Below are 26,529 nucleotides of genomic sequence, written 5' to 3'. Positions count from 1 at the left end.
AAGCAAAGCAAGAAATTGATTTGTAATCGCAAAGAAGGGACATTTCAATTTGCATACGGGGAGAAAATTACGGTGCAGAAAACACACTCAAAAGAAATTATTAAAATAAATGTTCTAAGCCACATTCACCATCTAGCCACAGAAAAAAATTTACTACAGCTATTTCTTGATAACTTTGCAGAGCAAATAAAGCTAGGTAAACCAGGCCTTCTTAATCTGAGTTTCCACGCTTCAGCATTTAAAGAAATGGGAAGTTGGTTGTTTACTTTAAATGGCATTCAAGTGCATAAATAGGAACTACGGAGACAAAACCAGTTAGTTATAGCTCTAAACTACTATCACACATGCAATCCCAGCCCGACAAAGGGCTACGAAATAGCTGGTATTAATTTAGAACCAAACCAAAGCAATTTGAAAAATTGCATGCTTTCTTGGGACTGTTAAACTACAGCAAACACAGTAACATCTCCCTGCATGAACCTCAGCGGTTGCGTATTTTACGAACTATCACATCATAATTTCACTCTGAGGCCCATTCCCATTCCTGGAATAAGCTTAATAAATCTTACCCCAAATATTGACATTATAGTTCTTTTCAGTTTTCCCAGCAATGTTTGTCGCTTCACAAGTGTAACGGCCAGTGTCCTGTACTTGAGCTCCTTCAATCTAGCAAGAAAACAAAAACCCGGATTTCTTCTTACATTGTGATACATGAAACTTGCAGGGAGAGGCTGCTCAGGTTTCAGATTTTATTTTTACATCTATCTCCTTAAATATTAATACAATATTACTCCTGCAAAATCTGTACGCAAACATCCAGGTGTCCATGACCTTCCTCGCTCCTCACCCACTACCCTCTGTTGCGCCAGAGGGCCCAATACTATCCAGTCTCTAATGGGTATCTCGTACCTTTCACAGTGGGTGTAACTCCCCAGAAAGCAATCACCACCGGAGCCTGGCTGCCCAGTTTACCTTCAGTACACTTCCATCTTCAGAGATGCTAAGACCTGGCTTCTTCAGCAAGGGTCGTCCGTCTTTGAGCCACGTCAGCACGGGTGGAGGAATAGCATTGCTCTGGCAGAGCAGCTCCACTGCTTGGCTGATGAGCACTGAGACATTTTGTTCCTCCCCCATGATGTTTGGTGGAACTACAACAATAAATCGAAACAAAGGACCTTTGGCCATTGTATATTTTCCAGAGTAAAAACACAGCGTGGAATTAACAGTCCTCATTTAACAAAAATAAAATCACAGTCACTACCTTCCTGACACACAACTTAAGTCTCCTTTGTATCACAAAAAGCAGCAAAATAATTTTTGTTTCTTACAAAATATCCTCTACACAAGATAGATGCTAGTGAGATACCAGATACAGAGAAACCAGGTAGATAAGCCAAGACTAGCAAAAAAATACTTGAAATATAGACAGAAAGGAAAATCACCTGTATGTAAAAATGGGGAAGTACATTCCTGCTAGAAAGAAAAAGACCTGGTGAGTGAAAAGGCTCAGAAGATAATAACCAGACCCAGGTGCTGAAAATGTCTTAAACTGTTCCAAACAGTGCCAAGACGGATACTGGGCTTTAAGGAGAATTCTGACTTTAGGAAGAATTTTGTCCAGAGGTGGCCAAATAGAAAACAGAGTAAGAACTTATATGGCTGCAGCCAAGTGAATGGGTTAATGACTTAATCATCAAGTCATAATACACAATTACTTTATTGTCTATCTGTTTTGTGTGGTACCTGCTAGCTAGTTATTGCAATTGTTGGCACTGAGCACTATATTTAGATTTGTAGTACTGACTACAGTTTCAGTGATAACCCCCTTATTACACTATTATTTCTGAATTATAGGGTAGAAAAATCAGCTTTCAGCATGGAAGTTTTCTGTGTAGGATTGAAAAAAATAAATGCATGCTTCTGGACATTTAAATTGAAGCCAATTAGCTGTTCTTGAATAATGTCAAAATTTAACAACACTTTTTTTAACCTCCTTCTGTAAAATTATTTGTGTTTGCAGAGTCAAAAAGACAAAGGAACTGAGAAGGCAACTGAGAACTAAAGCTTGGAACACAGTAAGCCAGCAGTCTTCCATGGGGGAAGTGTTCATGGTGGGAGTTGAACAGAACACGGAGGAAAGATTAGACCGATGAGATGAAATAACTGAAAAGATTAAAGCCTGAAAACTGTTTGCCATGTATGGCTTTGTATCAATATTCACAGCAGAACTAAATATCCTTTGGTAACTGCACGCCGTACCATCGGGCAGAGGAAATTGTCAGACTCCTCAGGCAGCTCTGAGTTGTTGACAGAACATTGCCATATTAAAAGTTTTAAAGTAGTTCAGTGTCAGACACATGCTGACTTGGAAAATAGCAAGAAGTGGTGGGGCTATCTCAACCTCCACTGCTGTTGCTTACCACCAGCTCTCTGCCAGAGGTCCCCTCTCCCAGATCAGAGCCGGGGACAGAACTGGAGGCACTTGCCATGCACATGCATGGATTCCCTTTCCTTTCTTGTAAAGTAAAAACATAAAGCACGTTCACTGTAAACTCTTGACATTAATACAATGTTAGATCTGCAATTAAAATATTTACAAAACCAAAACGCTTATAGCAAGGATTACTTTGTCTGGTTACACATATCCAGTGGGATTTCTATGCTTGTTGTGTACTAAGACTGTTCAGTTTGCCCCAAAACAGTTGACCAGGGCCAAATATAAGAACTTTGATTGTCACATTTCATTCGCTTTGTAGTTTCGCAATCCGTTACTCCAGAAATGGCATGCCTGATAGCTCAAAATATTGGGGTAAGAAAGAAAGCAGTGGGACTGTCTGTGACAAATACACTGGGCTTCGCTCTGAACAAAAAGATACAGAATTAATTAGCACACACAAGATTATAAAAATGTCCCAAAGTGGTACTCAAGTAAACCAGCAATACAGTTCTCAAGCTGTCCTGAAAAATATTATTAACAGTAAAGCTTTGTTTTTCTTGCACAGGAAGGACTAAGCAGGGCAGCTGATTTCACAGTTTGGAAATAATTTAGGGAAAAGTCTGGTCTCTGTGGATAAGAAATATAGTAACTGAAAAAAAATCTGTTTATCTTACTTTCTTTGTAGAATTCACAAAGGCTCAGATTCTTTATGAGTGTTGTGGAACTGAAAATTGGAAGCTGATCCATTACCGCAGAAGGCAAATTTATTTCCAAATACATTTCCACCAGTTACTTTTCCTCTCAGCTAAATTAATTGAAATATGTTCAAAAGGAAACTGAGTTTATGAAATAGAGACAGACACTAAAGCATTTGTTTTTGAAGGAACAGGATTTAAAATTAATCTAATTATGCTCATAGCAACTCTATATGTTACCCAGATTGTTCCAACTCCTAGACTGGCTCAATGCACCACACATTTAAACCATCTCAGCTCCAACTGCACTCCAAATTATTTTCCTCCTGTGACTTCTTAATTAGATTACCCATATGAGGCAAGTCCTAAGAGTAGTATTACTTTTTGGTGACAGCCTCACTCAGGATGGCCCTGAAGCTGAGCTCAACCCTGGCCAACTTCTAATACAACAGTGATTTTAAACATACACAACTTCTAACCAACTCTGAATTTCATCTAGCTAAAATGGACAGAGGTTCCAGAAAATAAAAAGAGAAATAACAAACATAACCGTGCCACTTGTGTGGTTACATATACATACACACCTGTCCTCAGACTCCAAAAGGGACCTTGATATTCCCTGTTCTAGGCATAAAATGTTCCAGCCTATGTTAACCTTGAGCTTACTCGCCATGCCAGAGTCCTGACCTTCTGAACTGCTCCTTGCAGATGCAGAAGTAGCCATGACTCAAGTCACAAGTATCCTAACCACAGTGCATTTTACAAGGAAATCAATTCTGAAAGCCAAACTCAAAAACAAGTAACCTGGCCAGCTGTTCTTATTCACCTTAGAAAACATCCAAACTTTGAACTTTTCTTGCAAGATTTTCCAGACTTCTGCTTAGGATTGCCATAAAGCTGGAGACTGGCAGTTAAAACAGTTCTCACTTCACTGACTTACTGAAAGCAGAAGCAAAACCACAAAGGCTCTTCAATTCCAAAACCCCCTCTCCACCTCTGGTACCGTAAGATTTCTAAAACAAAAGGCAGATCATTGTTCATCTTCATTTCACCAGTGTACAAAACCACTGAGCTGTCCAAGGAAAATTAAAACTTGCTTCAGTCAAACTCGCTGGCATCCCTCCTGGCGGTATGCCATGCTCTTTGGTATCTGCACATCATGGATGATCTCTAAGAAGGCAATATAAACCGGCATCTTCTACAGGTTACAAGAAATCAAGACAGAGCTCATAGAAGTTACAAGCAATCAGAAGGAAGGATGGATTTACATGAGTTCAGGCAAAAAGATTTCAGAATTAACTTATGACATCATCTGAAAATGTGACAAAATGCAAAGAGCTATATTTCCTGGTTCTTGAAAGAAACAAAGTTGACTGGTTGGGCTCAAAACAGTGTCACTATCAGCACTGAAGAAGTCACCACTCTTTAGGCAGGCATAGCAAGGCTTGCAAATGGAATGGAAACTAGGGAGCTGTGCAGCAAATGCACATTGACTTATTCTGGTTCAATAAAGACAACTGAACTCTGGCCCCAATAACATGTGTTGCCCATGGGATCTATATTATTATTATTTTTTTTACACAAAGACAAACATACTTTCTCCTATCATTTACAAATGGGCCATTAGGTATTAACCTTGTAAATTCACTGTTGCAGCTACATTTCTTCCAGGATACAGAGAACTACAAATATATTTCAGTACATGTGTACATATGTGCATGTGTATATTTTTACTTAGGTGCACATACATCCCTCTGCATCACTTTGCTTTCCATTAAAGGTTGGAACCATTTTTGATCCATGTTGCTAAAGGTCTGGACCACAGTGTGTTTAACTAAAGCTCCACTAACAGCTCTCATGACCAAAAAAATATAGGTGTTTGTCAGAAAATCTCACCATAAACTCTGAGATCAGTATCTCTTTGGCTCTCGCCCGCAGCATTGACTGCGACACAAGTGTATTTTCCCGTGTCACTGATCTGAGCGCTAGTCAACGCCAAGACTCGGCCCCCCGACAGAACCTGCAATACAAGCACAACATGTTCAGAATACACGCCTCAGTGGAAAACAGAAGCGGAGAGAACTATTCAGGTTTCATTTCAAAACGAAGTACTTGTTTTGCCACTGCTTCCCACCATGTCTCTGCTCCCTACACTCTTCCCTGTACTTTGTTCTCTTTTGATTTGGATTTGCAAAAGCAGAAGTCTGACCTCACGCAAGTCCATAGGGAACTCCTGGCACTCGCAAGTCCCTGCGGGATCTGGACATTCCTCCCTCTTATCAGTTTCAAACATCCTGTTACACAGTTTGTCTGTGCCCTGAGTTGTCCCCATAGTATACAAATTTCCCCTTTTCCTTTGTATCATAAAATTAGCTTTCAAAAAAGCAGCCATGCCCTCTTCTTCTAACTCTGAAATATCTCCTTATATCAGCAGTTAGTCTCTTTTTCTAAATTACTGTGTTATGTAATGAGATACTACATGACCTTGAGCTCTGGGGATCTCTTCAGCATAGGAATATGGTCCAGTTGCCTTTACTGGCCACTAAGTGAAAAAGTTGTTGATGCAAACTCTTACCAAGCATGAAATCAGTTGAAAGGACTACCTTATTTCAATATAGACGTATCTTCCACTTCACATAGTACGTACTGGAGCTAAACTTGCACTGATAACCTCGAGCAAAAGGCCTCATACTTTCCTTTTAAATCCTCTAACTTACATCTGTTCCATTAAACTGCAACCGCTTAGAAGTCCCCTACTACAGCAGGAAACAGCACAGGTCGCAGGACTGGAACCCAGTACCTGGAGTCCATCGCTGTAGCTGGAAACAGGGCTACCATCCTTTAGCCATGTTAGAATAGGTGCAGGGATGCCTCTTGCTTCACACTCCAGTCGCACTAGATTATTAACCACCACTGTCACCATGTCACTGCTGCCAGATATTGATGGTGGGACTGAAAAAAAAAAAAAAAAGAAAAGAAAAGAAAACAAAGCTGTAACAGTAGCATAAGGGTATTAATCACAATGAAATTAAATGGGCCGCTTACTTTTGGACATTATTTCTCTCTCTGCAAGGCACTTCACTGCTGGAAAGGTTTATCATGTTACTCCTAGTGAACTCTTGTCATTTGTTTGCTCTGTGCCAAATCCCACTCTTGCCTTGCATATGCAGTTAGATAACTTCACTGAAACTACTGTGAGCAAGGTAAGCAGGACTGGGCCCACATCCCAGAGGACAGCTGTGAAACCCAGGAACCACAACATAAACCCAGAAAATATTCCCTCATACTTTTATAATATTTCATTTAGACCTTGTGAAAGGCATTCAGCATGGTGGGGATCAAAGAAAGAAGTTTACCATATAAAAGGCATAAATCAAATGCATACACAGAGTAATAAATTGGCCTTGCAGAGCATATGTGAACATTTACCAGATTGGACTGTATAACATCTGCCTGTCTGATGGTAAAAAACATCTTAATGGAACATCTCAAAACACCTACTATAGGTATACACTCCAGCAAATTTTGTAGAGCTATATTAAAAAGGGAGACAAGAAGTATTAAAAAAGGGAGATATTTCATTTATCAGGAGAATCAAAACAATTTTATTTGCTCCTACCACTAGTAACTTAGTAATAAAGCTTTACAGTCAGTATCAGTACAAAATGTAATACTTGAAGTCACTCCTAGAAAGAGATGAGAACAGTGTGATCTACAATACTTATCCTATGTGAGGAAAAAAAAGAAATGTATAAAATTCTGTGCTGAAAATAAGATTCATAAATAAACTCAGCAACCTCTAACAGAGTGTAATTCAGGCTACTTAATCTTAGATAAATTCCAGTAATAGCAGAAATGGCAGGAAAAAAAAGCAAGTGTGATTTCATAATCTTTTCTTCTCCACAGACATGCACACAGTTCCCCTATTTCACTACAACAGCATCCATTGTTCTCATATGCCTGAAAAAGTTACAGTGGTGAGAAAGAAGTGGAAAAAAATGAATACAATGAAATCATATTGAATATACTAAAGTAGAATTCAACCTGTTTCCTTCAGCAGGCCTGCCTAGTTCCATTTAATGTTAAGCTTGCAGTATCAAGCATTGTTTTTAATGCAAAAATGATCTGACAATTTCTGCCATAGCTACAGCATCCACAACACTATTAACAACAGCAGCTGTTGAATACAGCCAGTAACTGACCAACAGAGCTGCCCATTCACAAGGCAACAGACATACAGTAATCTAGAGCAGGCTTTCAGTAAATGCAGCATAACTGTTTATGCTTGACACCTCAGTCTGTTCTCCATTAAGTGGTCATTCTTGCTTCCACTATTAAAAGGAGGAAAACCCCCTCAATTTTTCTCTTCTCAAATTCATAAACTGTAAGTAAACTGGATGATAAGTCTGTGCATGGTACATTCAAAAAGCGTTCCATTGTAAGCCTGGAACGACACAAGGTGTAATAAGTAAATTCATGGATAGGTGTTTCAGCTTCCTTTGTGCTATTAGTTCTGGCTGCCACTGCATATATTCAGTTCTAGAAGGGGAAACAATTTTATGTGTCTAAGTCAGAAAGTATTAGTGCCCTAGAAAACTCTGGACATATCTGCTGAAATTCCACCACCCAGAAAAAGACAAGTGTATACTTAGGAGGTATTTTTCATTTTTCGGTTTAACCAGAATAATGACCTTAGTTCTAAATATTTCCTGTGAATTAATCACTGGGTGGGGTTAATTGCCTTTGACCATGTCTTGAGCCATCAGTTTTTCCCATGATGGTCATTAATTCCATGGAAACGTACTGCCCAACTCATTATTTGTTAATTAACTTTAATAAGAACTACATACTCTGTGTGCATCTCAGCTGGGGACACTGTGGCAAATTCGGGCCACAGTTTTGCATGAAGACTCCCACAGAAAACCAGCCACATGCATATGCACGTATCAAAGATAAAAGTTTGGATTATGGCCTCATCCAAAAGCCACTGAAATCAGTGGAAAAGCTCCAATTTGGCTTTTGATCAGGTGTCTCATTCTGCAAACACCCACATTTCCACTTCATCTTATTAGACAGAGTAAATTTTTCTTTAAAATTCTTGGATTATGAAAAGAGCATTTTATCTGTGTCCTTTCTTTATCTGCTTTGAGCTTTAAAGTCATCTACAGCAAACCCCAGCAATTGCAATGTTGTGACTCTTCCACAAATCTGGTGTGTCTGCTCATTCCTTCTGAAACTGACTTCCCTTACCACATCTTCCCAATTCAAAACATGTATTCTAATGTCAATGAAACACAGAAGAGTGAATTTTCTTCCCTCTGACCCCTGCCACATCTCTTCCAGTACAAAAGTGTGATGAGGGACAATACGTCTGCTAAGCACGCTTGAAACTTGAAAACAAAGGTGGTGCATGTACGTGGGTTTTGTAAGTTTTTAATACTTACCGTGAACCTGAAGACTGTAAAGCAGCTCAGCTGTGCCCGCTGTGTTGACAGCCACACACTTGTAAACACCAGTGTCAGAGATCTGAGCGCTCTCAATCTGCAGAACCTGCCCTCGGTTCAGGAAAGTGGCACTTGCAGCACTGGTAAGTGGACGATTGTCTTTGTACCACGTGGTAGCTGCAGAACGAAAGGAAAGATGAAAAAACTGCCAAGAATACCCCCATCATGAACAATGGGATCAAACAGTCTTCAGACCATTCCTTCTAAGTTTTCAGATACATAACACCAACATTTACAAACCAATATCAATATTTATTGTTATTAAATACAATAAAAAGGAAGTAGAAAATGAGGAAATCTGTAATATTTGTTCAAAATACGGACCGTGCTCACAGTATTCAACAGCAAATTTGACACTATCATTCATGTGCACCATATATTTATGAAAAAAATATTCTGAAGTTAAAATATTATCACACAAAGCATACTTATAGGGTGTTTATTCATCTCATACCAAGGTCAACAGCAGCTGTTTAAAAATACACAATAATATGTTCTATATAATTTTTTCACCTTTTACCCTAAAGCATTGCTGCATTGAACTGAAGCACCTGGGAAAGTTTACAGAATCAAAATGCAAACAACCAAACCAAAGTTCAACTGGCAGGCTGAAAAACTGAAAAAATAGAACCAGAAAGCTGACATTATTCCAAAAGAAAATTTTATAGTAACTTGATAACCAACCAAATTTGAGGACTTTTTTGCATCTCAGCCAAAAGATGGCACCCTCCATCAGTAGAATGTGTAACTAATGCTTTACAGGCATCACTTCACTGTTCAGTTAAATGAAACTGCTATTTACCGAGTCATTTTCTGTAATACACAAGTTTCTTATGAAAGACTCACATTCAAGAAGTAATCTGGTCTGACTGATAAACAAGACTGCTGACATGCTTCTCTCTTCCACAGTGTGATGTTGTGCTATCATTTTTCTTAACTAATATTATAACTTGACATTAGTATGTGGCATCACACCATACATAAAAAGGTGACCAACTGTTTATTGCAAAAATTATCTGAAACCCATCATTTCAATTGTTTTTTCTAAAATAATTGTCAATTTGGTGAGAAAAAAAAAAGGATAAGAAAAAAACCACAGCTGGGCAAAATAGATATAAAATCCTTTTATTTTTATAAACCCCAATATTTTCAAATTCTGTTTTATACAAGTATATATGATTCTAGAAAACAATACTTTGCTGTGAATTAATTCTTTAAAAGGTAGAAAAGGTGAACTCGGAAGCTCATCTGAAATTTAGTAACACCTTTCTTCTGAACATGTTACTATCATCAGCATGAGAACAAATTACTGTATTAGATATAAGGTATTAGTAATACACTATCCTCTCAGTTTTGCTGTACAGTCATTAATACAGAAAACTGTTCTCATAATAACATGGCATTTTCATATCTCATCAGAAGAAGGTGGGAACAAAAACTACATTGGAATAAAAGAGGAAATAATTTTTTCTCTCCACATCTCAACAACAAGAAAGATTAACTGTAAAAAAAGACCTAATAAAAAAATTCTAGTGCCAAAAGAAACCCAGCAATGAAATAACCAAAATGCAGGAGCCAAACTGCTTCAGTTCTCACTTGGATAAATGTCTATTTCTTAGGGAAACTTGCCTCAAAAAAATAAATTAAAAAAAAAAAAAAAAAAAAAGAGGAGGTGGGGGTTATAAGTCCCCAGAATGCGAGGAAAATAAAACACAAGCATATACACATGGCCTGATTTTCAAAGCTCAGAATATGGGAGGAACCAACAAATTCTTGAGTATAATTTATCATCAGGACAAGCCACAGAACACATTTTACACACAGAGAAAACCTACTCATTTTCATGTGCACGGGGCCCAGACCAAAGAGCCTCCTATTAATTTCAATTGACTTCAGATAACCTGCCACACTCACACTCGACAGGCACACTCAGTACACAAGGTATTGGTTTAAGTCTGCCCTACACTGTAACATGACAGGAGAAAATAGTGGATGTGTCTAAAGCTGATTCGGTAGAAAACTAACAGTACTCTTGCCTATGGACAGGGCATGACTGATGCACAAGCGAGTAGATTATCCCTGTGGTTTTCACTCATTTACTTAAAAATAGTGGGGATTACTGAATTCTCAATACTGACTCCACATCAGTCAATACATTCCCATTATACATAATGTTTAACAGTTTCTAGCTACTTTAAAAAACAGAATTAACTTCATGTTCAGAATATCCATTATTTTCAAAAGACACGTGAAAGGGAAAACCTTTTATCAGATCTGCTTTGTGTTCTCAAAGGTGCATGTGCATACCTGGCAGAGGGTTTCCAGATGATCTGCATTCAAGATGGATTGGATTATTCACCACCACTGTTTCATTTAACATTTTCCCTGCATCTTCCAGACTGGGTGGTTCTGGGAAAAGACAAAGGCATCAGGATTTCATTAATTCAGCCACCCAGCTAGCAGAACATCCAATCACAAAGTAATCTGCCCTCTGAGAAACTTTGGGCAATGAATTACACAAGCTTCAACTGAATGCTGGATGACTGAGGAATTTCTCAAGAAAGTTCATCTTTGAAACAGGAGTACTCTCTAACTACATAACCTCGTTAGCGTTAAGAGAAATAAAACATGAATTTATTACTTTTTATTTTTTCAGGAAAAATGGCACTTAAAATGGACTTGCAGGAAATGGGTGCACAACAGAGAACAGTAATTCTTGTAATGGGGCAAGCTCATCTCACTTGAACTGGTAATGCTAAACTGGATGACGCACACTGCTTTAACAAAGCAAGACTCATCTTACTAATAATTATAAATTTGGAACATGACAGAAACATCAGATAATGACACTTAGAACATGAAGACTGAGAGCAAAAGAGACACTTATGAGCATGGAATTGACAGTAAATTTGACTATGATGCAATTTGAAGATGAGAGCGGTTTCTCTTTCTAAGTCTGGAGATCATGGAGATACTGCAATCTTGCTTCATTTCAGTTACTGACTCTGACAGTCAAAATCAACATAATCATATTCATCATGAGCATTTTGCCACAGTCCATTCCTGCGCCTCCTGAGGATTCCTGCACCTCCTCCGAGGACTGGTTCACATCAAGAATGCACAATACATCGTGACCACTTCTGAAGCAAATATATGTAAATTATGGTGAAAGCATTTATTAAATTCACATGCAAACAACAGCTTCTCAAGTTTCCCTGATTCCTTTTATGTTGTTTTTAGATGCAAAATAAAATTCTTTTTAAACAGTCTGAAAAATCCCCTCATAAGAGAATGTTTCTTTCTCAGAAAAGTCATTCCTGTAAAATTCCCCATTGCAAGGTCACAGGGAATACCATTCTTCCCAGAAGACTTGGATCAAATTAGTAATGCCACAGTGGTACAGCATAACTTGATTTAGAAACATGGAGTACCCGTCTGAGTGCTGGGTTAGTGGCCACGCGTTTGGCTTCTTGGGATACCTCTGAACTCAAGAGTTACCTGGAAAGAAAACTCTTAATTTCTGTGGCCCTTGGTACCACAGGAGAAAGACTGAATTCCAAGGCAGATTTTGCCCTCATTTCATCCTAATGGAGTGGGACAAAGACAGACAGATGTGCAGAGAGAACAAAAATGCTAGACAGCTTAGAAGAGAAGGGAATACAGACATAAAAATCTCCCCGAAAACAGCCATGTTTAGCTTCTAACTAGAGGCAGAAACGTTACCATGCACATGAAGCCGAACGTGCTGTTGGGCTTCTCCTGCAGCATTGGTTGCCACACAAGTGTATCGGCCAGCATCTTCAAGCAGGGCCTTGACAACTTGCAGAATACGGCCTGAAGACTCCAGCTGTACCAAAACAGAGAGCAGGGAACCACTTTACACAACGATCCCAAGCAGAGCCACTAAGCAAAATGGCAAAGCAGATGTTTATGCTGAATACAGCCAGTCTTGTCTTTCCTCTAACCTGGGGCTAATATTCATGCAAGGGGTGTTTGGGAGTTCAGAGACTTCAGTGATGCTGGGACACCAGGATTATTAGCTGTACAGCTGTAAGGAGACCTAGATAGCAGAGGGTCAGGCAAGCAAAGTGAAGAGGAGACTGCAGGCAGAGAAAGCTGCCGCTGGCACGATGTCAAAAACTGCTCCAGCCTAATGTAACTCAAAGCCATTACAAGCACTCACCCCCCTGGAGCATGCAAGCACTGGGAAGGGCTGTTCATCGAAAGTCAGAATCTCAGTGGGAAGGGAACTTATAGGTAGGTGCTGCAATAGCAGTGCTTATAGAAAAACACATCTAATCCCGCCTCACTGTGACAAGTGGGTAGAGCCACCCCATAACTGGCAGACAACCGTAACTTGAAGGTTAAACTACAGCTGAAAAGAGCCAGATGCTGCATTTATAGTCATGGAGTCTTCTGATATGGAGGTATCTAATGGGATTCAGTCTACTTGACACTGCTGTTCAGTCTGAGACACCATCTGATTCAGGTAAAAAGCCCACTGCTCTACAGGATGGGTCTTTAGTATCTTTATGTCACAGCACGAGGGAAGCAAAAGGAAAAGAAGCACTAACGTGTACAATTTATTGTAACTATCCTTCATGGTTTGAATCCCATAAAAGAGTAGTGCTTACTCTTATATTTCCTCTGGCTGTGTTTACTGGTTGACCATCTTTTAACCAAGTTATGGAAGGGCTGGGAATGCCATTGGCTATGCACTGCAGTGTCACAGGCTTGTGTATCACAACAGCTCTCTCAGAAGTCCCAGCTGGTTTGATGGTTGGAGGAACTGCAAGAAGCACCAGAAACAAAAATGAAGAATCATTTGAACATATACATTTAAATATATAGAAGCAATATCCCACAGGTAAGAGTAGCTCTGCTTCTAATTCATCTACTCTCATCTCTAATTTTTCAACTTACTAATGCAAATGAATGTTTACAGAAAATTTGAGCACCTTCTTGCCAGCAACTTAAAATAAAGGCAGTCTGCTGCTTCCCCTCCTCTTGAGTAACCTACCATGCACAGTAACATCAAATTCCTTTTCATGTTCTCCTGCCTTATTTGTAGCCACACATTTATAGCGGCCAGTGTCTGACACTTGAGCTCGAGAGATGAGAAATTTTTGTCCATTTAGTAAGATCTTATGTCCAGCTCCCTCTTCAACTGGTTGACCATCTTTTAACCACCTACCAAAGAGAAAGTACAATCTCAGCTCTCTGTGAAAGTAAGATTAACAACACTCCTAAAATACACACAACTGTATTAAACAGAATGTCTCAGTAACTCTATTTGCATTTCTAGGAAGGTTTGGAGATGTCAGATAATATTCCACTTTTCTGAGTGCCATGGACTGAAATAGTTTATCAGAAGAAGGGAGTACAGGGGCACAGGCACTAAAGAAGTCAGCAAGGTGACAGCTGGGAAGCAGTAGTGAAAGCGGATACCACCAGAGACAGACAGTAATCTCCAAAGCAAAAGCAATCACTGGTGGTGGATGAAAAGCATGTGGTTGCATTAGCAAGAGAATGAGAGTTTTGTCAGCTCTTGTTATCTATCCTAATTCCCAGGACATGCATATTGACACAACATACCAAACTACTTGAAAATAAAATCCTGATCCTGCCATGCGTCTGTCTTCAGCGGAGCCAGGAGTTTGTCCTCCGTACATTAACCACCACTAAATAACATGGGCAGTTCATAAAGACTATCTCCAAGCTCACCTAATCTACCAGCAGATTTTTTTCTCTTTTTCTTACTGTCACACCAATCCCCTTACGTGATAGTCGGTGAGGGTGTCCCTGTTGCTGAACAATCCAGCTCCAAAGGGCTATGGAGAATCCCAATGTAGTCCAAGAGCTCATCCCCACCTTCCACAAATGGTGGGACTGTAAGACAGAAAAAAAAAAAAAAAAAAAAATCAACAAAAACTTCAAGCATCAGAACTATCATCAAAATCTACCTCAAATAGTAATGTTAAAAACAAAACAGTCTTGACATCTATCTCACTTTGGGACACTCACCGATATGTAGTTCATTATGCACCACTGTTCCTTTTTGAAGATAAACACCTACCCAAGTGATATTTTGGGGCTTCAGATCACTCTTACTCTTTCTTATTATTTATTGTGTTTGGGTTTGGTTTTTTTTTCAGATTCTGTCAGAACAACCTTGTAAACAGGGAGTGTGTGGGGAGTTTATGTATCTTCTGTCAGCAGAAAGAGAAAACAAAGGTGCAGGGGACCCTCTTCCAGGTCCTCTTCACCCCACCTCATTCCCTCGCAGGAGTGGGCAGGGTGGGAAGGAAGCACTGCCATACAGTTCTTCCCAGCTCCTTCACCGACCAGCAAGACCAGTGAGATATACCTGGAGCAGCAGAATGGATGCTCTATATCTGCATGCAATAGTATACAATGTTCTTCAAGAGAGTGCCTACAAATCAAGCCTTTACAGTTCTCAAATAAACCCTTCCATGTCAGGAGAATGTCATTAATGTTTGTACAATTCATTTACCTAGAGACACTCAGAAGGGACTGCTGAGATGCAGACTGTAGTAAAGGATTCAAAAGAAAAGAAGAAAGAAAAAAAAAAGTATCTTTTCCAAGGAAATGTTCAAACTTTGCACAACACAACTCAAATTCAGAGAAAGATCTTCTTTCCCCAGAGGCAACTAACTGTGTTATATTAATTGATACCTTTCATATCTATGATTTCCTTCTATGAAGGCAAGTTAAGAATTTTAAAGGTTACCAAAACCAGCATTTACACACCACGTGCACAAAAACTCTTCAAGAACTAACCTGAAAGTAAGAGTCTTCCAACTGTCCTGTAATCCTGGACAGAAAAAGTGTGCAGTGCCCAGTTTTAACTAGGCACGTAGCTTGACTAACTGACCTTTAATATAACGATATCAACAAAAATAAAAACAGACTTTATTAGGTTTATGGAAATCTGATAAAACAGTAGTTTTGCTACTCACACACCTAAGACTTCAACTTCGTATTTTATTTCTTGTTCTCCAGCTATGCTTGTGGCCACACACAAATACTGGCCCCGGTCAGCCTCAACAGTGTTCAGAATCTCCAGCTTCTTCCCACCAGATAAAATGCGGAGGTTGTCGCTTGCTTTCACAGGCACACCATCTTTTAACCAGGTAAGGAGAGGCTGAGGGTTGCCAGCAGCTTTACACTCCAACGTCAGTGAATTTCCAGCAACCACCTGCCTGTTCCGGGCTGTGTCAGCATCGCCCTCAATTACTGGAGGAACTGTACAAAGGAAAAAATGAATTGCAAGCAATTAATTCTGTAGCCAGAAAAATGTATTAAGAGCAAATGGGTTAGTTCCTCCCCACCCACTCTGGCTCTATATGCTGTTACATCACACACAATTTCATGTGAGAATTTGCTGCCAGGGCAAGCCAAGACAAAGGGAAAACAGAGAAGTCAAATGCTGTAGTTCAATATTGACCAGTTGTTTAAAACAGAGGATCTGCAGGGCCCTGAGATGGAAGAACTAAGTATGAGGGTCTTGAAACAGTACGCTGAAAATCCCACCCGGAGTGGCTGTTGCAGGTAAGCGTTGTTCAGCACACAAGTGAGAAAGGATACGTGGAGAAAAAATAGTTTTGATGCTGCACTGAAGCATGACACAAGGCCTGTGAAGTTACGAGCTTTTTGAGTCACCTGAAGGACCGGGTGTAAACCTCCCTCTGCGCGGCCCTGCTAACACAGGCCAGGCTTTAAATGCAGCCACTGGCTGCTGTGCCCCCTTGGCAGGCCTGCGAGGCCTGCTGACGTGGCACAGGCCGCAAAGCTTTCCAAACGCGCATCCTGTAACACGGCAAGTAACCGAGTTCCATAAACCCTCACTTACCGTAGACATCCACGTCATAGGTCTTCTCGGCAGCTCCAGCAGCGTTGGTGACATGGCAGGTGTACTTGGCAGAGTCTGATACTTGGGCCCGAGGTATCTGCAGGAATTGCCCTCTATCCACATACAGAGCCTGGGGGCTGGAAATTAGCGGGCGTCCGTCTTTGTACCATGTAATGGTAGGAACAGGGATTCCCTTGGTTTCACACTCCAAATTTATAAGATTGTTCAGAAGCGCCGATACCTCTGTGGTGATATTTCCTCCTTTAATACTAGGAGGGACTATTTCAAAAGACAAAATAACAATATTAAAGCCTTAGTATATAAGTCTGCAGGTTTAAAGGGATTTATGATTAGAATGCTGTAACAAGAAAAGATTTCAGTTTTAGCAGCCTTCCAACACTTCTGGTGTTTTATGTTTGGGTTTTCCCCAGCAGAGTTATATATTGCCTGCACAATTCTCTGGGGCACACAGAGCTGAAAGCACGACAAGAACACAACATCAAGGGCCACCATATATTTAAGAAACAAGCACCACAGCAAGGGGCACTACAAAGCACTGCTGCCTTGCTAGAGGTACCTGGAGACACTTCACCTCCTAGGCTCCAACACGTGCCAAGCTAGGGCAGCTGGGCCTCCGTGTGTCCTGCAGCGCGCTGGGGCACGGCTCTGCCTCTTCCCTGCCTCAGAGGGGTGACACAGGAACAGCCCCTGTATCGCTCGGGAGGTGCATCCTCCCAACAAGTAACAGAGACCTGTTATTTAAAATATCGAACACATTGAAAAGCCTCTACAACTGGAGTCTGGAGTGGGAACTGCTTAGTTCTCAAAACTTCTGAAGATGAAGTCACTTACTTTGAGACTAAATATGAGCTTAACAGTCTAGCTTTATGCTCCTATTTTTGAAACTTTTGGCTCACAGTCATTTCCCTTGCTCACTAGGCAGCAGTATTCAGATTTTTCTAGCAAACAAGCTCTCGTGTAAATCAGCCAATATAAAGAGTTCGTAAATCTCTGTAGAAGTAATAAAAACACACTGCAATTGGCAACAACTAAATTTATGACCGCTGAAAGTACCAGACACATCTGGCAGACACATTAACTCCTCTGCTGCCAAACATGCTCAGTATATCCTAGACTTCCACTGACTTGCATAGTGTTCATTTAAAATGCCACTGCAGAAACGTAAAGCAAGGTGTCAGTGAACGGACCTCCACCTATGAGATGGATACTGCAGATTTTCAGACCATAATGAAATATTTTCCTAATTAAATCATGTGTGCAAAAATACGCAAACCTATAAAATACGCTGAAACACACCCAGTTCAAAGATGAATGCATTTCCCTATCAGAAATTGCTTTCATCCACAGACATGAGGGACGGTTTTAACATGGTGCTTTAGGAAAATCCCAAAGCCAGAAGTAGGACTAAACAGCTAAACCAAAGTAAGAACTAGCAAGAACTAGCATCTAGGTTTCTCACTCCATGGGCTTCTGTTTGTCCAGTCAGGATTAATGAGAAATTCAAAGTAAAGAGATACTCCATCCTACTACCTACTTGTTCTGAAGAAACTGAACTAAGGTCTACTCATCTGTGAGGACTTTATTTGCACGGGGGTTTTTACTCCTCTAATCTCAAAACAGCCACAATCACCTGCAAAGTCCTCCTAGCATTTTCTTTGTTCCCAACGGAAAAAGACTGCACTATGACTATGAACAGGCATATTTCTATGCGTGTGATTGCTCCACACTTCAGAAACGTCCCAGATGAGGGAAATAACGTATAGTAAATTCACAGTTATCAGAAGACACACACTCTTCAGAAGCAAATCCATAGCTAATGAGGACTCATCAGTTTAAGGGCTCACAGATTCAAATTCCTACCTTTTCAATTCCAGGCACAAGAGACTCACACCACCTATACATTTCTTCACTTGTTTCCCCCTAATTTCTGCTAGCACTGTGCTTTGTCAGTTTTCAGGTCTGACTAGGCTTCCACACATCCTTCAAACTGAAACACTTTTCCTCTTATCTCCTTTGAAGTCTTCCTTCAAAAGCTACTTCTTTCTTCCATGAATCTCCCCTCCTTTTCTTCCAACTGATGATCTCCTAATTTACATTAAACTTATGCAACACTGATTACAGGAATTGTCTGTTCTCCATATCTTTGCTAAGACTCCACTGCTTGTAAAAACACAAAAAGTATACTCAGTGTACTACTAACTTCACAAAAATAATAATAATGTTAACGTGGTTATCTCATGCTAGTGCTGCTTCTTTTGCTATAAACGGCCTCACTTGCTATAAATGACCTCTGTTTACACCAATTTAAGCAAGATGACATACCGCACTACCTGAAGATCATCTGGAGCAATCTTTTTCAAAGACTACTTGGATCTGATTCTTACTGGTTTTGCATTTGGCTTTATAATTTTACACTAACTTAAAATTATTCCTGGCTGAATTTACTCCTAGCACTAGGTTAAGGAAAATAAGAGCACGAGTATCTTAGAATAAAAATCTTCCAATTAATTTTCTCCTCCCTAAGACAGATCAAAATAGCAAAGCCAATGTGATAATAAAATAATTCAGATGAAACTAATCAATAGCAAAATTTAAGAAGGCCCTTCAAGATTTTTGGCTTTTATCAATTAGAAACTAATAAAAAGTACATGAACGTCACTTGAAGGCCAACCTTGCAAAGACTACATCCATACTTAACTTGATACAAATAAATGTTCAAGATCACTTTGTGAACAGATGAGTATTATGTTTACACACAAATTTTGCAGGATCAGAGCCTCCATTTATATTTGTCTGAGTATCTCGATTCAAAACCAAATCTTTTGAGCAAAATTAAAGGATCTTCCAGGATAAGGCACTCTATAAGCTCACCATGGATGATCAGCTTGACCTCCTTAACTTGTTTGCCAGCAGTGTTGGTGGCGCTGCACTGATAACGACCTTTGTCAAGCCTTCGAGCATTCTTTATGTGTAGAACTTGATCTTTGTCCAGAAGCTCAACATTGGGATCACCCAAAAACAAGGGCCTGGAATAGAGATTATTTTACTTCACAGGACTCTGAACCCATCCTTTTAACATTAAACTGACAGTAGTAAGAAGGGGTCCTTTAATGGCACTAATTGCACCATTAAAGAGTACCATTTAGCCTAGACTAACAGCATTAATCCAAAGAACCACCATGAAGTGACAAACTATTTTAATTAACTTTATTCCTAGTTTTTAGAAGAAACTGAAACACAAAAGTACTTTTTTCAGGTCATCCAGGATGCCAGCATCAGAGCCAGAGTCCTATTCCTGACCTCAGCTCCTTTTTCTAATTGCTTAGTTCACAACAGTCCTTTGTTGACAATAAAATGTCAACTACTACGTGAAAGCGTCAACGTATCAATACCAAAGAGTAAGGAATTGTCACTCCAGAATACCTGTGAGTACTAGCCAGTACCTATACTGAACTACATTGTTAAACACCAATGCCTTTTAAAAACACAGCCCATTTTATTTTTCAGCTCATATTTAAGTCGCCAAGAATTCTTCTCTTGGTATGCTTTCCTGGAAGATGAGAAGAAGAACTGAAACATGCAGGCTACAAATGTTTTAAAACTTTTAATGTATATATGCAGAACTGCACAAGGCACTAGCTAGAAAAATGTTTGACATGGGTACTGTCTACCAATGAAAAAATCACGTCAGCAAAACAACTGTATCTTCACTAATGGTATGTTTAAAATAATCTAGATAGAATAAACTCAAATAAATGGTTATGTTTATATTGCCTCAAGCATTGTCTGCCTTCAAATACCACAAATCTGCTCTGCAAGTGCCAGTGTCAGCAATGGGACAGTTCACGAAGAAAAGCAGGGTGCTAACTTTCGGTTAAAGAACTTCCCACGTCACACCACCACAAATTGTATCTAATGACAGTAACTTAACAGTAGTTAAAAGCAGAGCTTGCTGGGTGTACCACCTTCTTCTATGTTCTACGGGAGGAATAACCTAGACACAAACATCAGAAGTTATAATATACTTACTTGCCATCTTTGAACCAGTGAATGTCAGGAAAAGGGAAGCCTTTGGCCCTACATTCCAGACTGATTTCCTGGTTGAGGATGACTGCAATTTCACCCGGGGTTTCAGCACCTATTATACTCGGTGGAACTTTAAAAAGACAAACATTACAAGAAGAATTGGTATTTAACCAGAAAAGGTATGCTGTGAAACTGGAAGAAATGCAGTAGTGGATCATACTACTCCCTTGAAACAACTTTAGTTTTCACTGCAAAGTGACTTCTACTACATCACAACATCATTTTTACCATGACAAGCACTTCCACACTTACGCTGGTGAACTGTATGTAAGAAGACTCCCATGTTAGATTGCTGTACACCCAAAAATACGAAACAAAGTACCGAAGACCAAAATCCAGAAATGAAAAGCAGCATTTTGTGTTACTACAAGAACGGCAAATTTTAAGTATTCAAAAGCCATCATGATGAGTGCTTTGGCAGCCAACGTTTCATGGGCAGTGAAAGGAAGCATCTATTTATAATGAGTTGAAATTTATTGGCTTCTTAAAGATCAATTGTGTTTCAGATCACCAACTTTAAAAAAAAAACAAACAAAAAACCAAAACCAGTGAACTAACCTAGTATATCTAGGTTAAACAGCTTCTCAGAACTTCCTGCTGCATTTATGGCTTTGCATGAATATTGTCCAGCATCATCAGTTGCAGCTTTAAGGAGCTTAAGTATCTTCCCATTGTGCAAAATCTGGAGAGTACTGCTTTCCACAACCTTAAAAGAACCCGAGACATTAGCCTTATGTGATCCAAGTTACATCAGCCAAATATTACAGCTGGATTTTTATAAGAAAATAGTAGTTTTAGTCTAAGAATAGTCTGTTTCCCCTTTCAGTTACAGCACTAATCTCCTGAACTTCTACAACCTACTCAATATGACCTGTAGCTAAATATACAATACAGAGTGGGAAAACCAGAGGAGTTCTTCATCCATCAGTAATGATTAGTCACAAAGGTGCATAAAGGTGTCTCTCCTCATCTTAAACTATCACTTATCAGCTACAAGAAGCAGCGTAGGACTGAAGGATAGCCATGAGGAATTCAAACCACCTGCAAAAGTTCTTATTTCTCCATCTACAGAATGAAGACAATACCATTATTGGTCCCCTCTGAAAGGGCTCTGGCATCTACAATACTGGGAGATTGCTAAGGGCAATTCCTAGGGGAATCGTGAAAATAAAGAGTTTACTTATGACTTATTGAGCAGCTTTCTGAACGGGTGTTCTCAGTGCAGTTTAAATATACATAAAGGCATGTATGTGTATTTACTTTAAATGAGTTCTCATATCAAGCACTCAAAAGCCAACACAAAACTGACTGATGATGGCTATGTTACTTCAATTAGGTTAATCGTACATACCTGGATATCTTCTTTATACCAGGAGATGATTGGAAAGGGGTTACCAGATACTTCACAGAAGAGACTTACAGGGTGATCAACAACTACAGATGTATTTGTCACCTTTTCTTGATCTCTGATTTCAGGAGGAACTATAAAAAAGCTCAAAGTCATGTATTAAGCCTTCTATTCCAGTGATTTCCTATGTCCACCTCCTCCTCCTCCTCCTCTTCTCCCCTGACCATCAAGGACAACTGTAATCTGAATTTCTCAAGACCCTTTTCACTCTCTCCCCAAAATCTCATCTTCATTTGCCTTTTAGCCCTGGACATATCTCCCTGTGTCCTTCTCTTTTGCAAAAAACGAGTCTTCTCTTGTCCAGTAACAGACTCCCAGGGAAGTTCACTCAAATACAACCACCATCAACATTTTAAGAGAATAACCTTAAGATTTAATTTTGATCTTAAATTTAATATTTATCTTAAAATCTCATGGGTTAGCATATAAAGGAAGCAGATTCCAGAGAGTCATCCTTCCTCTTCACTGCTCCAGTCACACCCAAGAACATCCGCCTATCGTTTGTCCCACTACGAATGCAAAGGGTCTTAACTGGTGGATTAGAAAGTTCAGACCCCACTGATGAGCCCTGCTGGCACAAAATCGAATTCAGAATGAAGATAAGGATATAATCCTGCTCAGGCGTCAGAACTATCATAGGAAGTGAACAAGGCTGGAATATAAGTACTCTGTAAGAAGCAAAACATCAAAATATATCTCAGGACCACCTGTAGAGTTTCTATTTTCCAATTAGGATTCTGGAAGAATATCAGCAGCAAGACTTCTCCTATCCTATTTTCATTCTGATAAATAGTTTTTCTCATACTTATATTTCCAATGCAGATCTATCCCCAAATCTTTAATTTCTACAGTACAAAAGTCTTCGTTTGTTATTTGCATTAAAGTTTTCAAGTATAACTAGAGCCCCCTACCAATGAGATGCATCTAACTCTGAGCAAAACAAAACTGGTTTGTGCATAAAGTCACAGAGAACAGAAACAACAGAAAAAAGTACAGACAGTACCAGAACAACAGTTAAGCATGTACTCAGATTAGATTTTATAATTTAACTGCACACGGGCAGATTTGGGGCGTGAAATTTCCAACAATAAAAGAGAAGATGTTCTTCAAAAACAGTTTCCCAGTCGTTGTATGTATTACTTACCATTTACTTTCAGGTTGTATTTTCTTTCTGCACTTCCAGCTTCATTGGTCGCCACACAGATATACTCTCCGTTATCAGAAGGTGTAACAGAAGCTATGATCAGCAAGGTCCCATCCTCCAGAATGGAAATCCCTGCTTCATGGCCGGTCAGCTCTCTTCCATTATGTAGCCATTTGATGACAGGCTTGGGAATACCTAACGAGAAAAAGGTGAAACATGAAGCAACGCTTCCCTCGGCTCAAAATAAGGATTCAAGCAATTCCCACTGCCTGCTAGAAGTCTTACTGCCAAAGACAATTCACAGGGAGGCCATGAGCTTTCAAACTTAGAGGAAGTCCTGACTGTTACAGTATGATTTTAAAATTAAAAATCTTAAGTCCTAAACATCATAATATCCTTGTTGGCTAGCAATGACTTTCCACAGAACTTCTGCACATGGTGGTTATTTAAATCACTGTTAGTCTGAATTTTTCCACATAAAGTATATATGGAAAATACTGTGCAGATGGTACATTTTTACCATGCCAAGCAGTACCCAGAGACTTAGTAACTTTCGATGGTCAACAGAAAAATATACTTTTGTCACTGGAAGTGGTAACAATACCCACCTTTTGCTGGACATGGGAATGCAACGCGTTGATTTGCCACTCTTTCTTGAAAGGGACTATTGTACGGAGGGTCCAGATCCTCGATAGTAGGAGATTCTGAAAGAAAATTAGACCCCCAAAAAATTCTTGACCCCTGCTCCTAAAGGTAAACACACAGTTTGGCAACACCTAGTGCTTCTAAGCCTCTCTCATTCACACAAGGTCAGATTCCAATAACCCTCTTTAGATTGATCAGAATGTGTACTACACAAGCAGTCTTGATTTCAACAGGAATAATTAGAAAGTAAGCAGTACAAAGATACTTTCAAATTTGACTGAAGTTGGTTCTCTCTAAATTGCTGGATTTGTTTCGAGGGCAAAGACAGTGTTTCTGCAAAATCTGAAAAACACTATTTAAACTGTTTTTTCTCATACCACATATTAGTACTACTTCCATCCTTTGTTCTTGCACCTCATTTTAAACTTGAAGGTGGACTGAAACTATACAAAGAATATTATTTATAATCAAATAAAGTTAGTGGCAGTTCTTTGTAACAAGCAGTTCTCAGCAACTCTAATCCAAAGGGACCCAAACGTTGCCTTTAGACTATTACAAAGAAGAAATAATTCCTGCTTAGCTTAGGTCAGTCATGCTACAGTGACGTATGCCAGCCCATCAAGTGAGGAGTTATACTACATATTTACATTGGCACATTGACCACTCTTGCCCTGTCACCATTTCAACGGCATACTGATTGAGTAAAGAGCTCAGTTTCAGCTCATGAAACTTTTTCTTATTTCTGCAAACTCTCTGAACACTACTTGCCTGTTCTAATTTTCCTTAAGTAACATCAGAATGAAACAGCTAAAACAGATTTGGATTTTGCATCATGTCACAGTTAACAGCGAAGCACATTGCCCCCCAAAACACAAGCCACACAGCACCAGCATGAAATCATACCTAGCCAGAGCAGGAGGCAAGATTACAGCCCTAATATAAATACCTTGAACTTGTACTGTTATCTCTGCTGCGTCGCTGCCCGCTGCATTACTAGCAACACATTTGTAGATTCCAGCATCAGGAAGCTGAACGTTGCTGATGCCTAGAGCTCCATCCATGCTGTGGACAAACTGCCCACCATCTATGGGCACAGCACTGCTGCCTTTGAACCAAGTGATTGATGGGGGAGGGATCCCCTGGGCACTGCAGGGTATATCAACTCTCTGGCCAGCTTGGACTTTCAAAACTCGAGGCCCACGCTGTATCTTTGGAGGAACTAAGGAAGACAAGTTTAGTATACAGTAATGTGAAGAAAATGACGCACAAGATCATTCTTAAGGCTGAGAGAGCTGGGTTTTTTCAGCCCGGAAAAGAGAAGGCTCCAGGAGGACCTTACCGCAGCCTTTCAATACTCAAAGGGGACTGATAAGAAAGATGGGACAGACTTTTTAGCAGGGCTTGTTGCAATAGAACAAGGCGCAATGGTTTTGAACTAGAAGAGGATAGATTTAGATCAGAAATAAAGACGACACTGTTTATGATGAGGGTGCTGAAGCACTGGCACAGGCTGCCCAGAGAGGCGGTAGATGCTCCATCCCAGGAAACTTTCAAGGCTACGTTGGACGGGGATCTAAGCAACCTGATCTAGTTCAAGATGTCCCAAAGTTGGACTGGGTGACCTTTGAAGGTCTGTTCCCACCCAAACCATTCTATGAAACTCTTTTCCATTTTTGTCATTTTAGGAAATGTCCATTATTCACTGAAACCAAATTCCCCCAGGTGACTAAGAAAGCAGACCTGCATGTTCTCTGTGTAGAATAGGATGTATGACAACCTATTGCTTAAATTATTTGAAGCAGCTACATTTCAAATTCTGCTGCTTGAGTACCATATGAATAGTGTAGCATTATTATACTGAGCAGATTTGAAGAGCTGTGGGTACTGGCTCTCCATAACACAAAACAATTCAAAAGCTTTCATGACAAAGTTAATCACATTTTCCTTTTGACATTTTAATTTCCTTCCCATAATCCCTGATCTTTGTATGCTTCCAAATACAAGTTCGGACAAGGAGACAAAATATGACTGGAAGAGATTTTGCTGGTCCCAAAGAATAATATAAATCCACCACAACTCTTTTGCCACCATGTTTGTCTTTCTTTCTAAGGATCATTGGCAATGAAAAGACTTTAAAAGAATGTCTGAAACAATAACAAGTGCCATTTTTCCAGACTCTCTGTTAATTTACAATTACAGATAAACAAAGATGTGCACTGATATGAGACTTTTCTACACACAGCACCAGACAGCAGTCTGTTACAGCCACTGCAATGGAATTCACATAGTCGGAAGGTTTCAGAGCTGCTGGGGAGAGGAGTTCCAACCTGGTACGTTTGCAGTGTGATCCACATCAAAGACATGTGCTGGCAGCGGGCATTGGCAGCAACACTTCCAAACGACATGAACATGAACCACAAGAGAAGTACCCATACACCCACAATTACTATCTATCAGTATCGTCTGGGCTGTGCCAGGCCACGGCTGTGGCACCCGCTCTCCTGTGTTTCTGTCTGACACAGGTGAGGAGGAATAAATGAGAGAGCATGGAGTCAGCTGTGCACACAGGCAGAGGCAGCTGCCTACTCACAGATGACACAGTTGCACATTGGTTTCACACCTGAGCACGTGTAAGCAAACTCGGACGTGCACTACCGTAAGAGTTTGGATATGCGATTCCCTTCACGTTGGCGAGCAGCTGTAAGCCTCAGCCAAC

At 39.9% G+C, this 26,529-nt stretch overlaps 1 protein-coding gene across 1 annotated transcript in view; it reads right to left on the bottom strand.

Moving 5' to 3' along the window:
* HMCN1 (hemicentin 1) overlaps positions 1 to 26,529 on the bottom strand; it is a 202,539-nt gene that overhangs the window by 75,294 nt on the left and 100,716 nt on the right. The window contains exons 24-42 of the mRNA XM_056356040.1: positions 24,760 to 25,032; positions 23,777 to 23,872; positions 23,169 to 23,363; positions 21,968 to 22,098; positions 21,175 to 21,322; positions 20,560 to 20,686; positions 19,402 to 19,556; positions 16,510 to 16,788; positions 15,621 to 15,902; positions 14,417 to 14,525; positions 13,657 to 13,826; positions 13,271 to 13,425; positions 12,360 to 12,483; positions 10,944 to 11,045; positions 8,577 to 8,753; positions 5,933 to 6,084; positions 5,029 to 5,152; positions 973 to 1,148; positions 570 to 666 (exon numbers count right to left, since the gene is read on the bottom strand). Coding sequence (XP_056212015.1) covers positions 570 to 666; positions 973 to 1,148; positions 5,029 to 5,152; positions 5,933 to 6,084; positions 8,577 to 8,753; positions 10,944 to 11,045; positions 12,360 to 12,483; positions 13,271 to 13,425; positions 13,657 to 13,826; positions 14,417 to 14,525; positions 15,621 to 15,902; positions 16,510 to 16,788; positions 19,402 to 19,556; positions 20,560 to 20,686; positions 21,175 to 21,322; positions 21,968 to 22,098; positions 23,169 to 23,363; positions 23,777 to 23,872; positions 24,760 to 25,032 — 3,072 coding nt within the window. The remainder of the gene's footprint in view (positions 1 to 569; positions 667 to 972; positions 1,149 to 5,028; positions 5,153 to 5,932; positions 6,085 to 8,576; positions 8,754 to 10,943; positions 11,046 to 12,359; positions 12,484 to 13,270; positions 13,426 to 13,656; positions 13,827 to 14,416; positions 14,526 to 15,620; positions 15,903 to 16,509; positions 16,789 to 19,401; positions 19,557 to 20,559; positions 20,687 to 21,174; positions 21,323 to 21,967; positions 22,099 to 23,168; positions 23,364 to 23,776; positions 23,873 to 24,759; positions 25,033 to 26,529) is intronic.

The sequence above is a fragment of the Falco biarmicus genome, chromosome 11 (genome assembly GCF_023638135.1).
Source record: "Falco biarmicus isolate bFalBia1 chromosome 11, bFalBia1.pri, whole genome shotgun sequence".
In the NCBI taxonomy this organism is placed as follows: Eukaryota; Metazoa; Chordata; class Aves; order Falconiformes; family Falconidae; genus Falco; species Falco biarmicus.
This window is presented reverse-complemented; position numbering and strand designations above follow the sequence as displayed.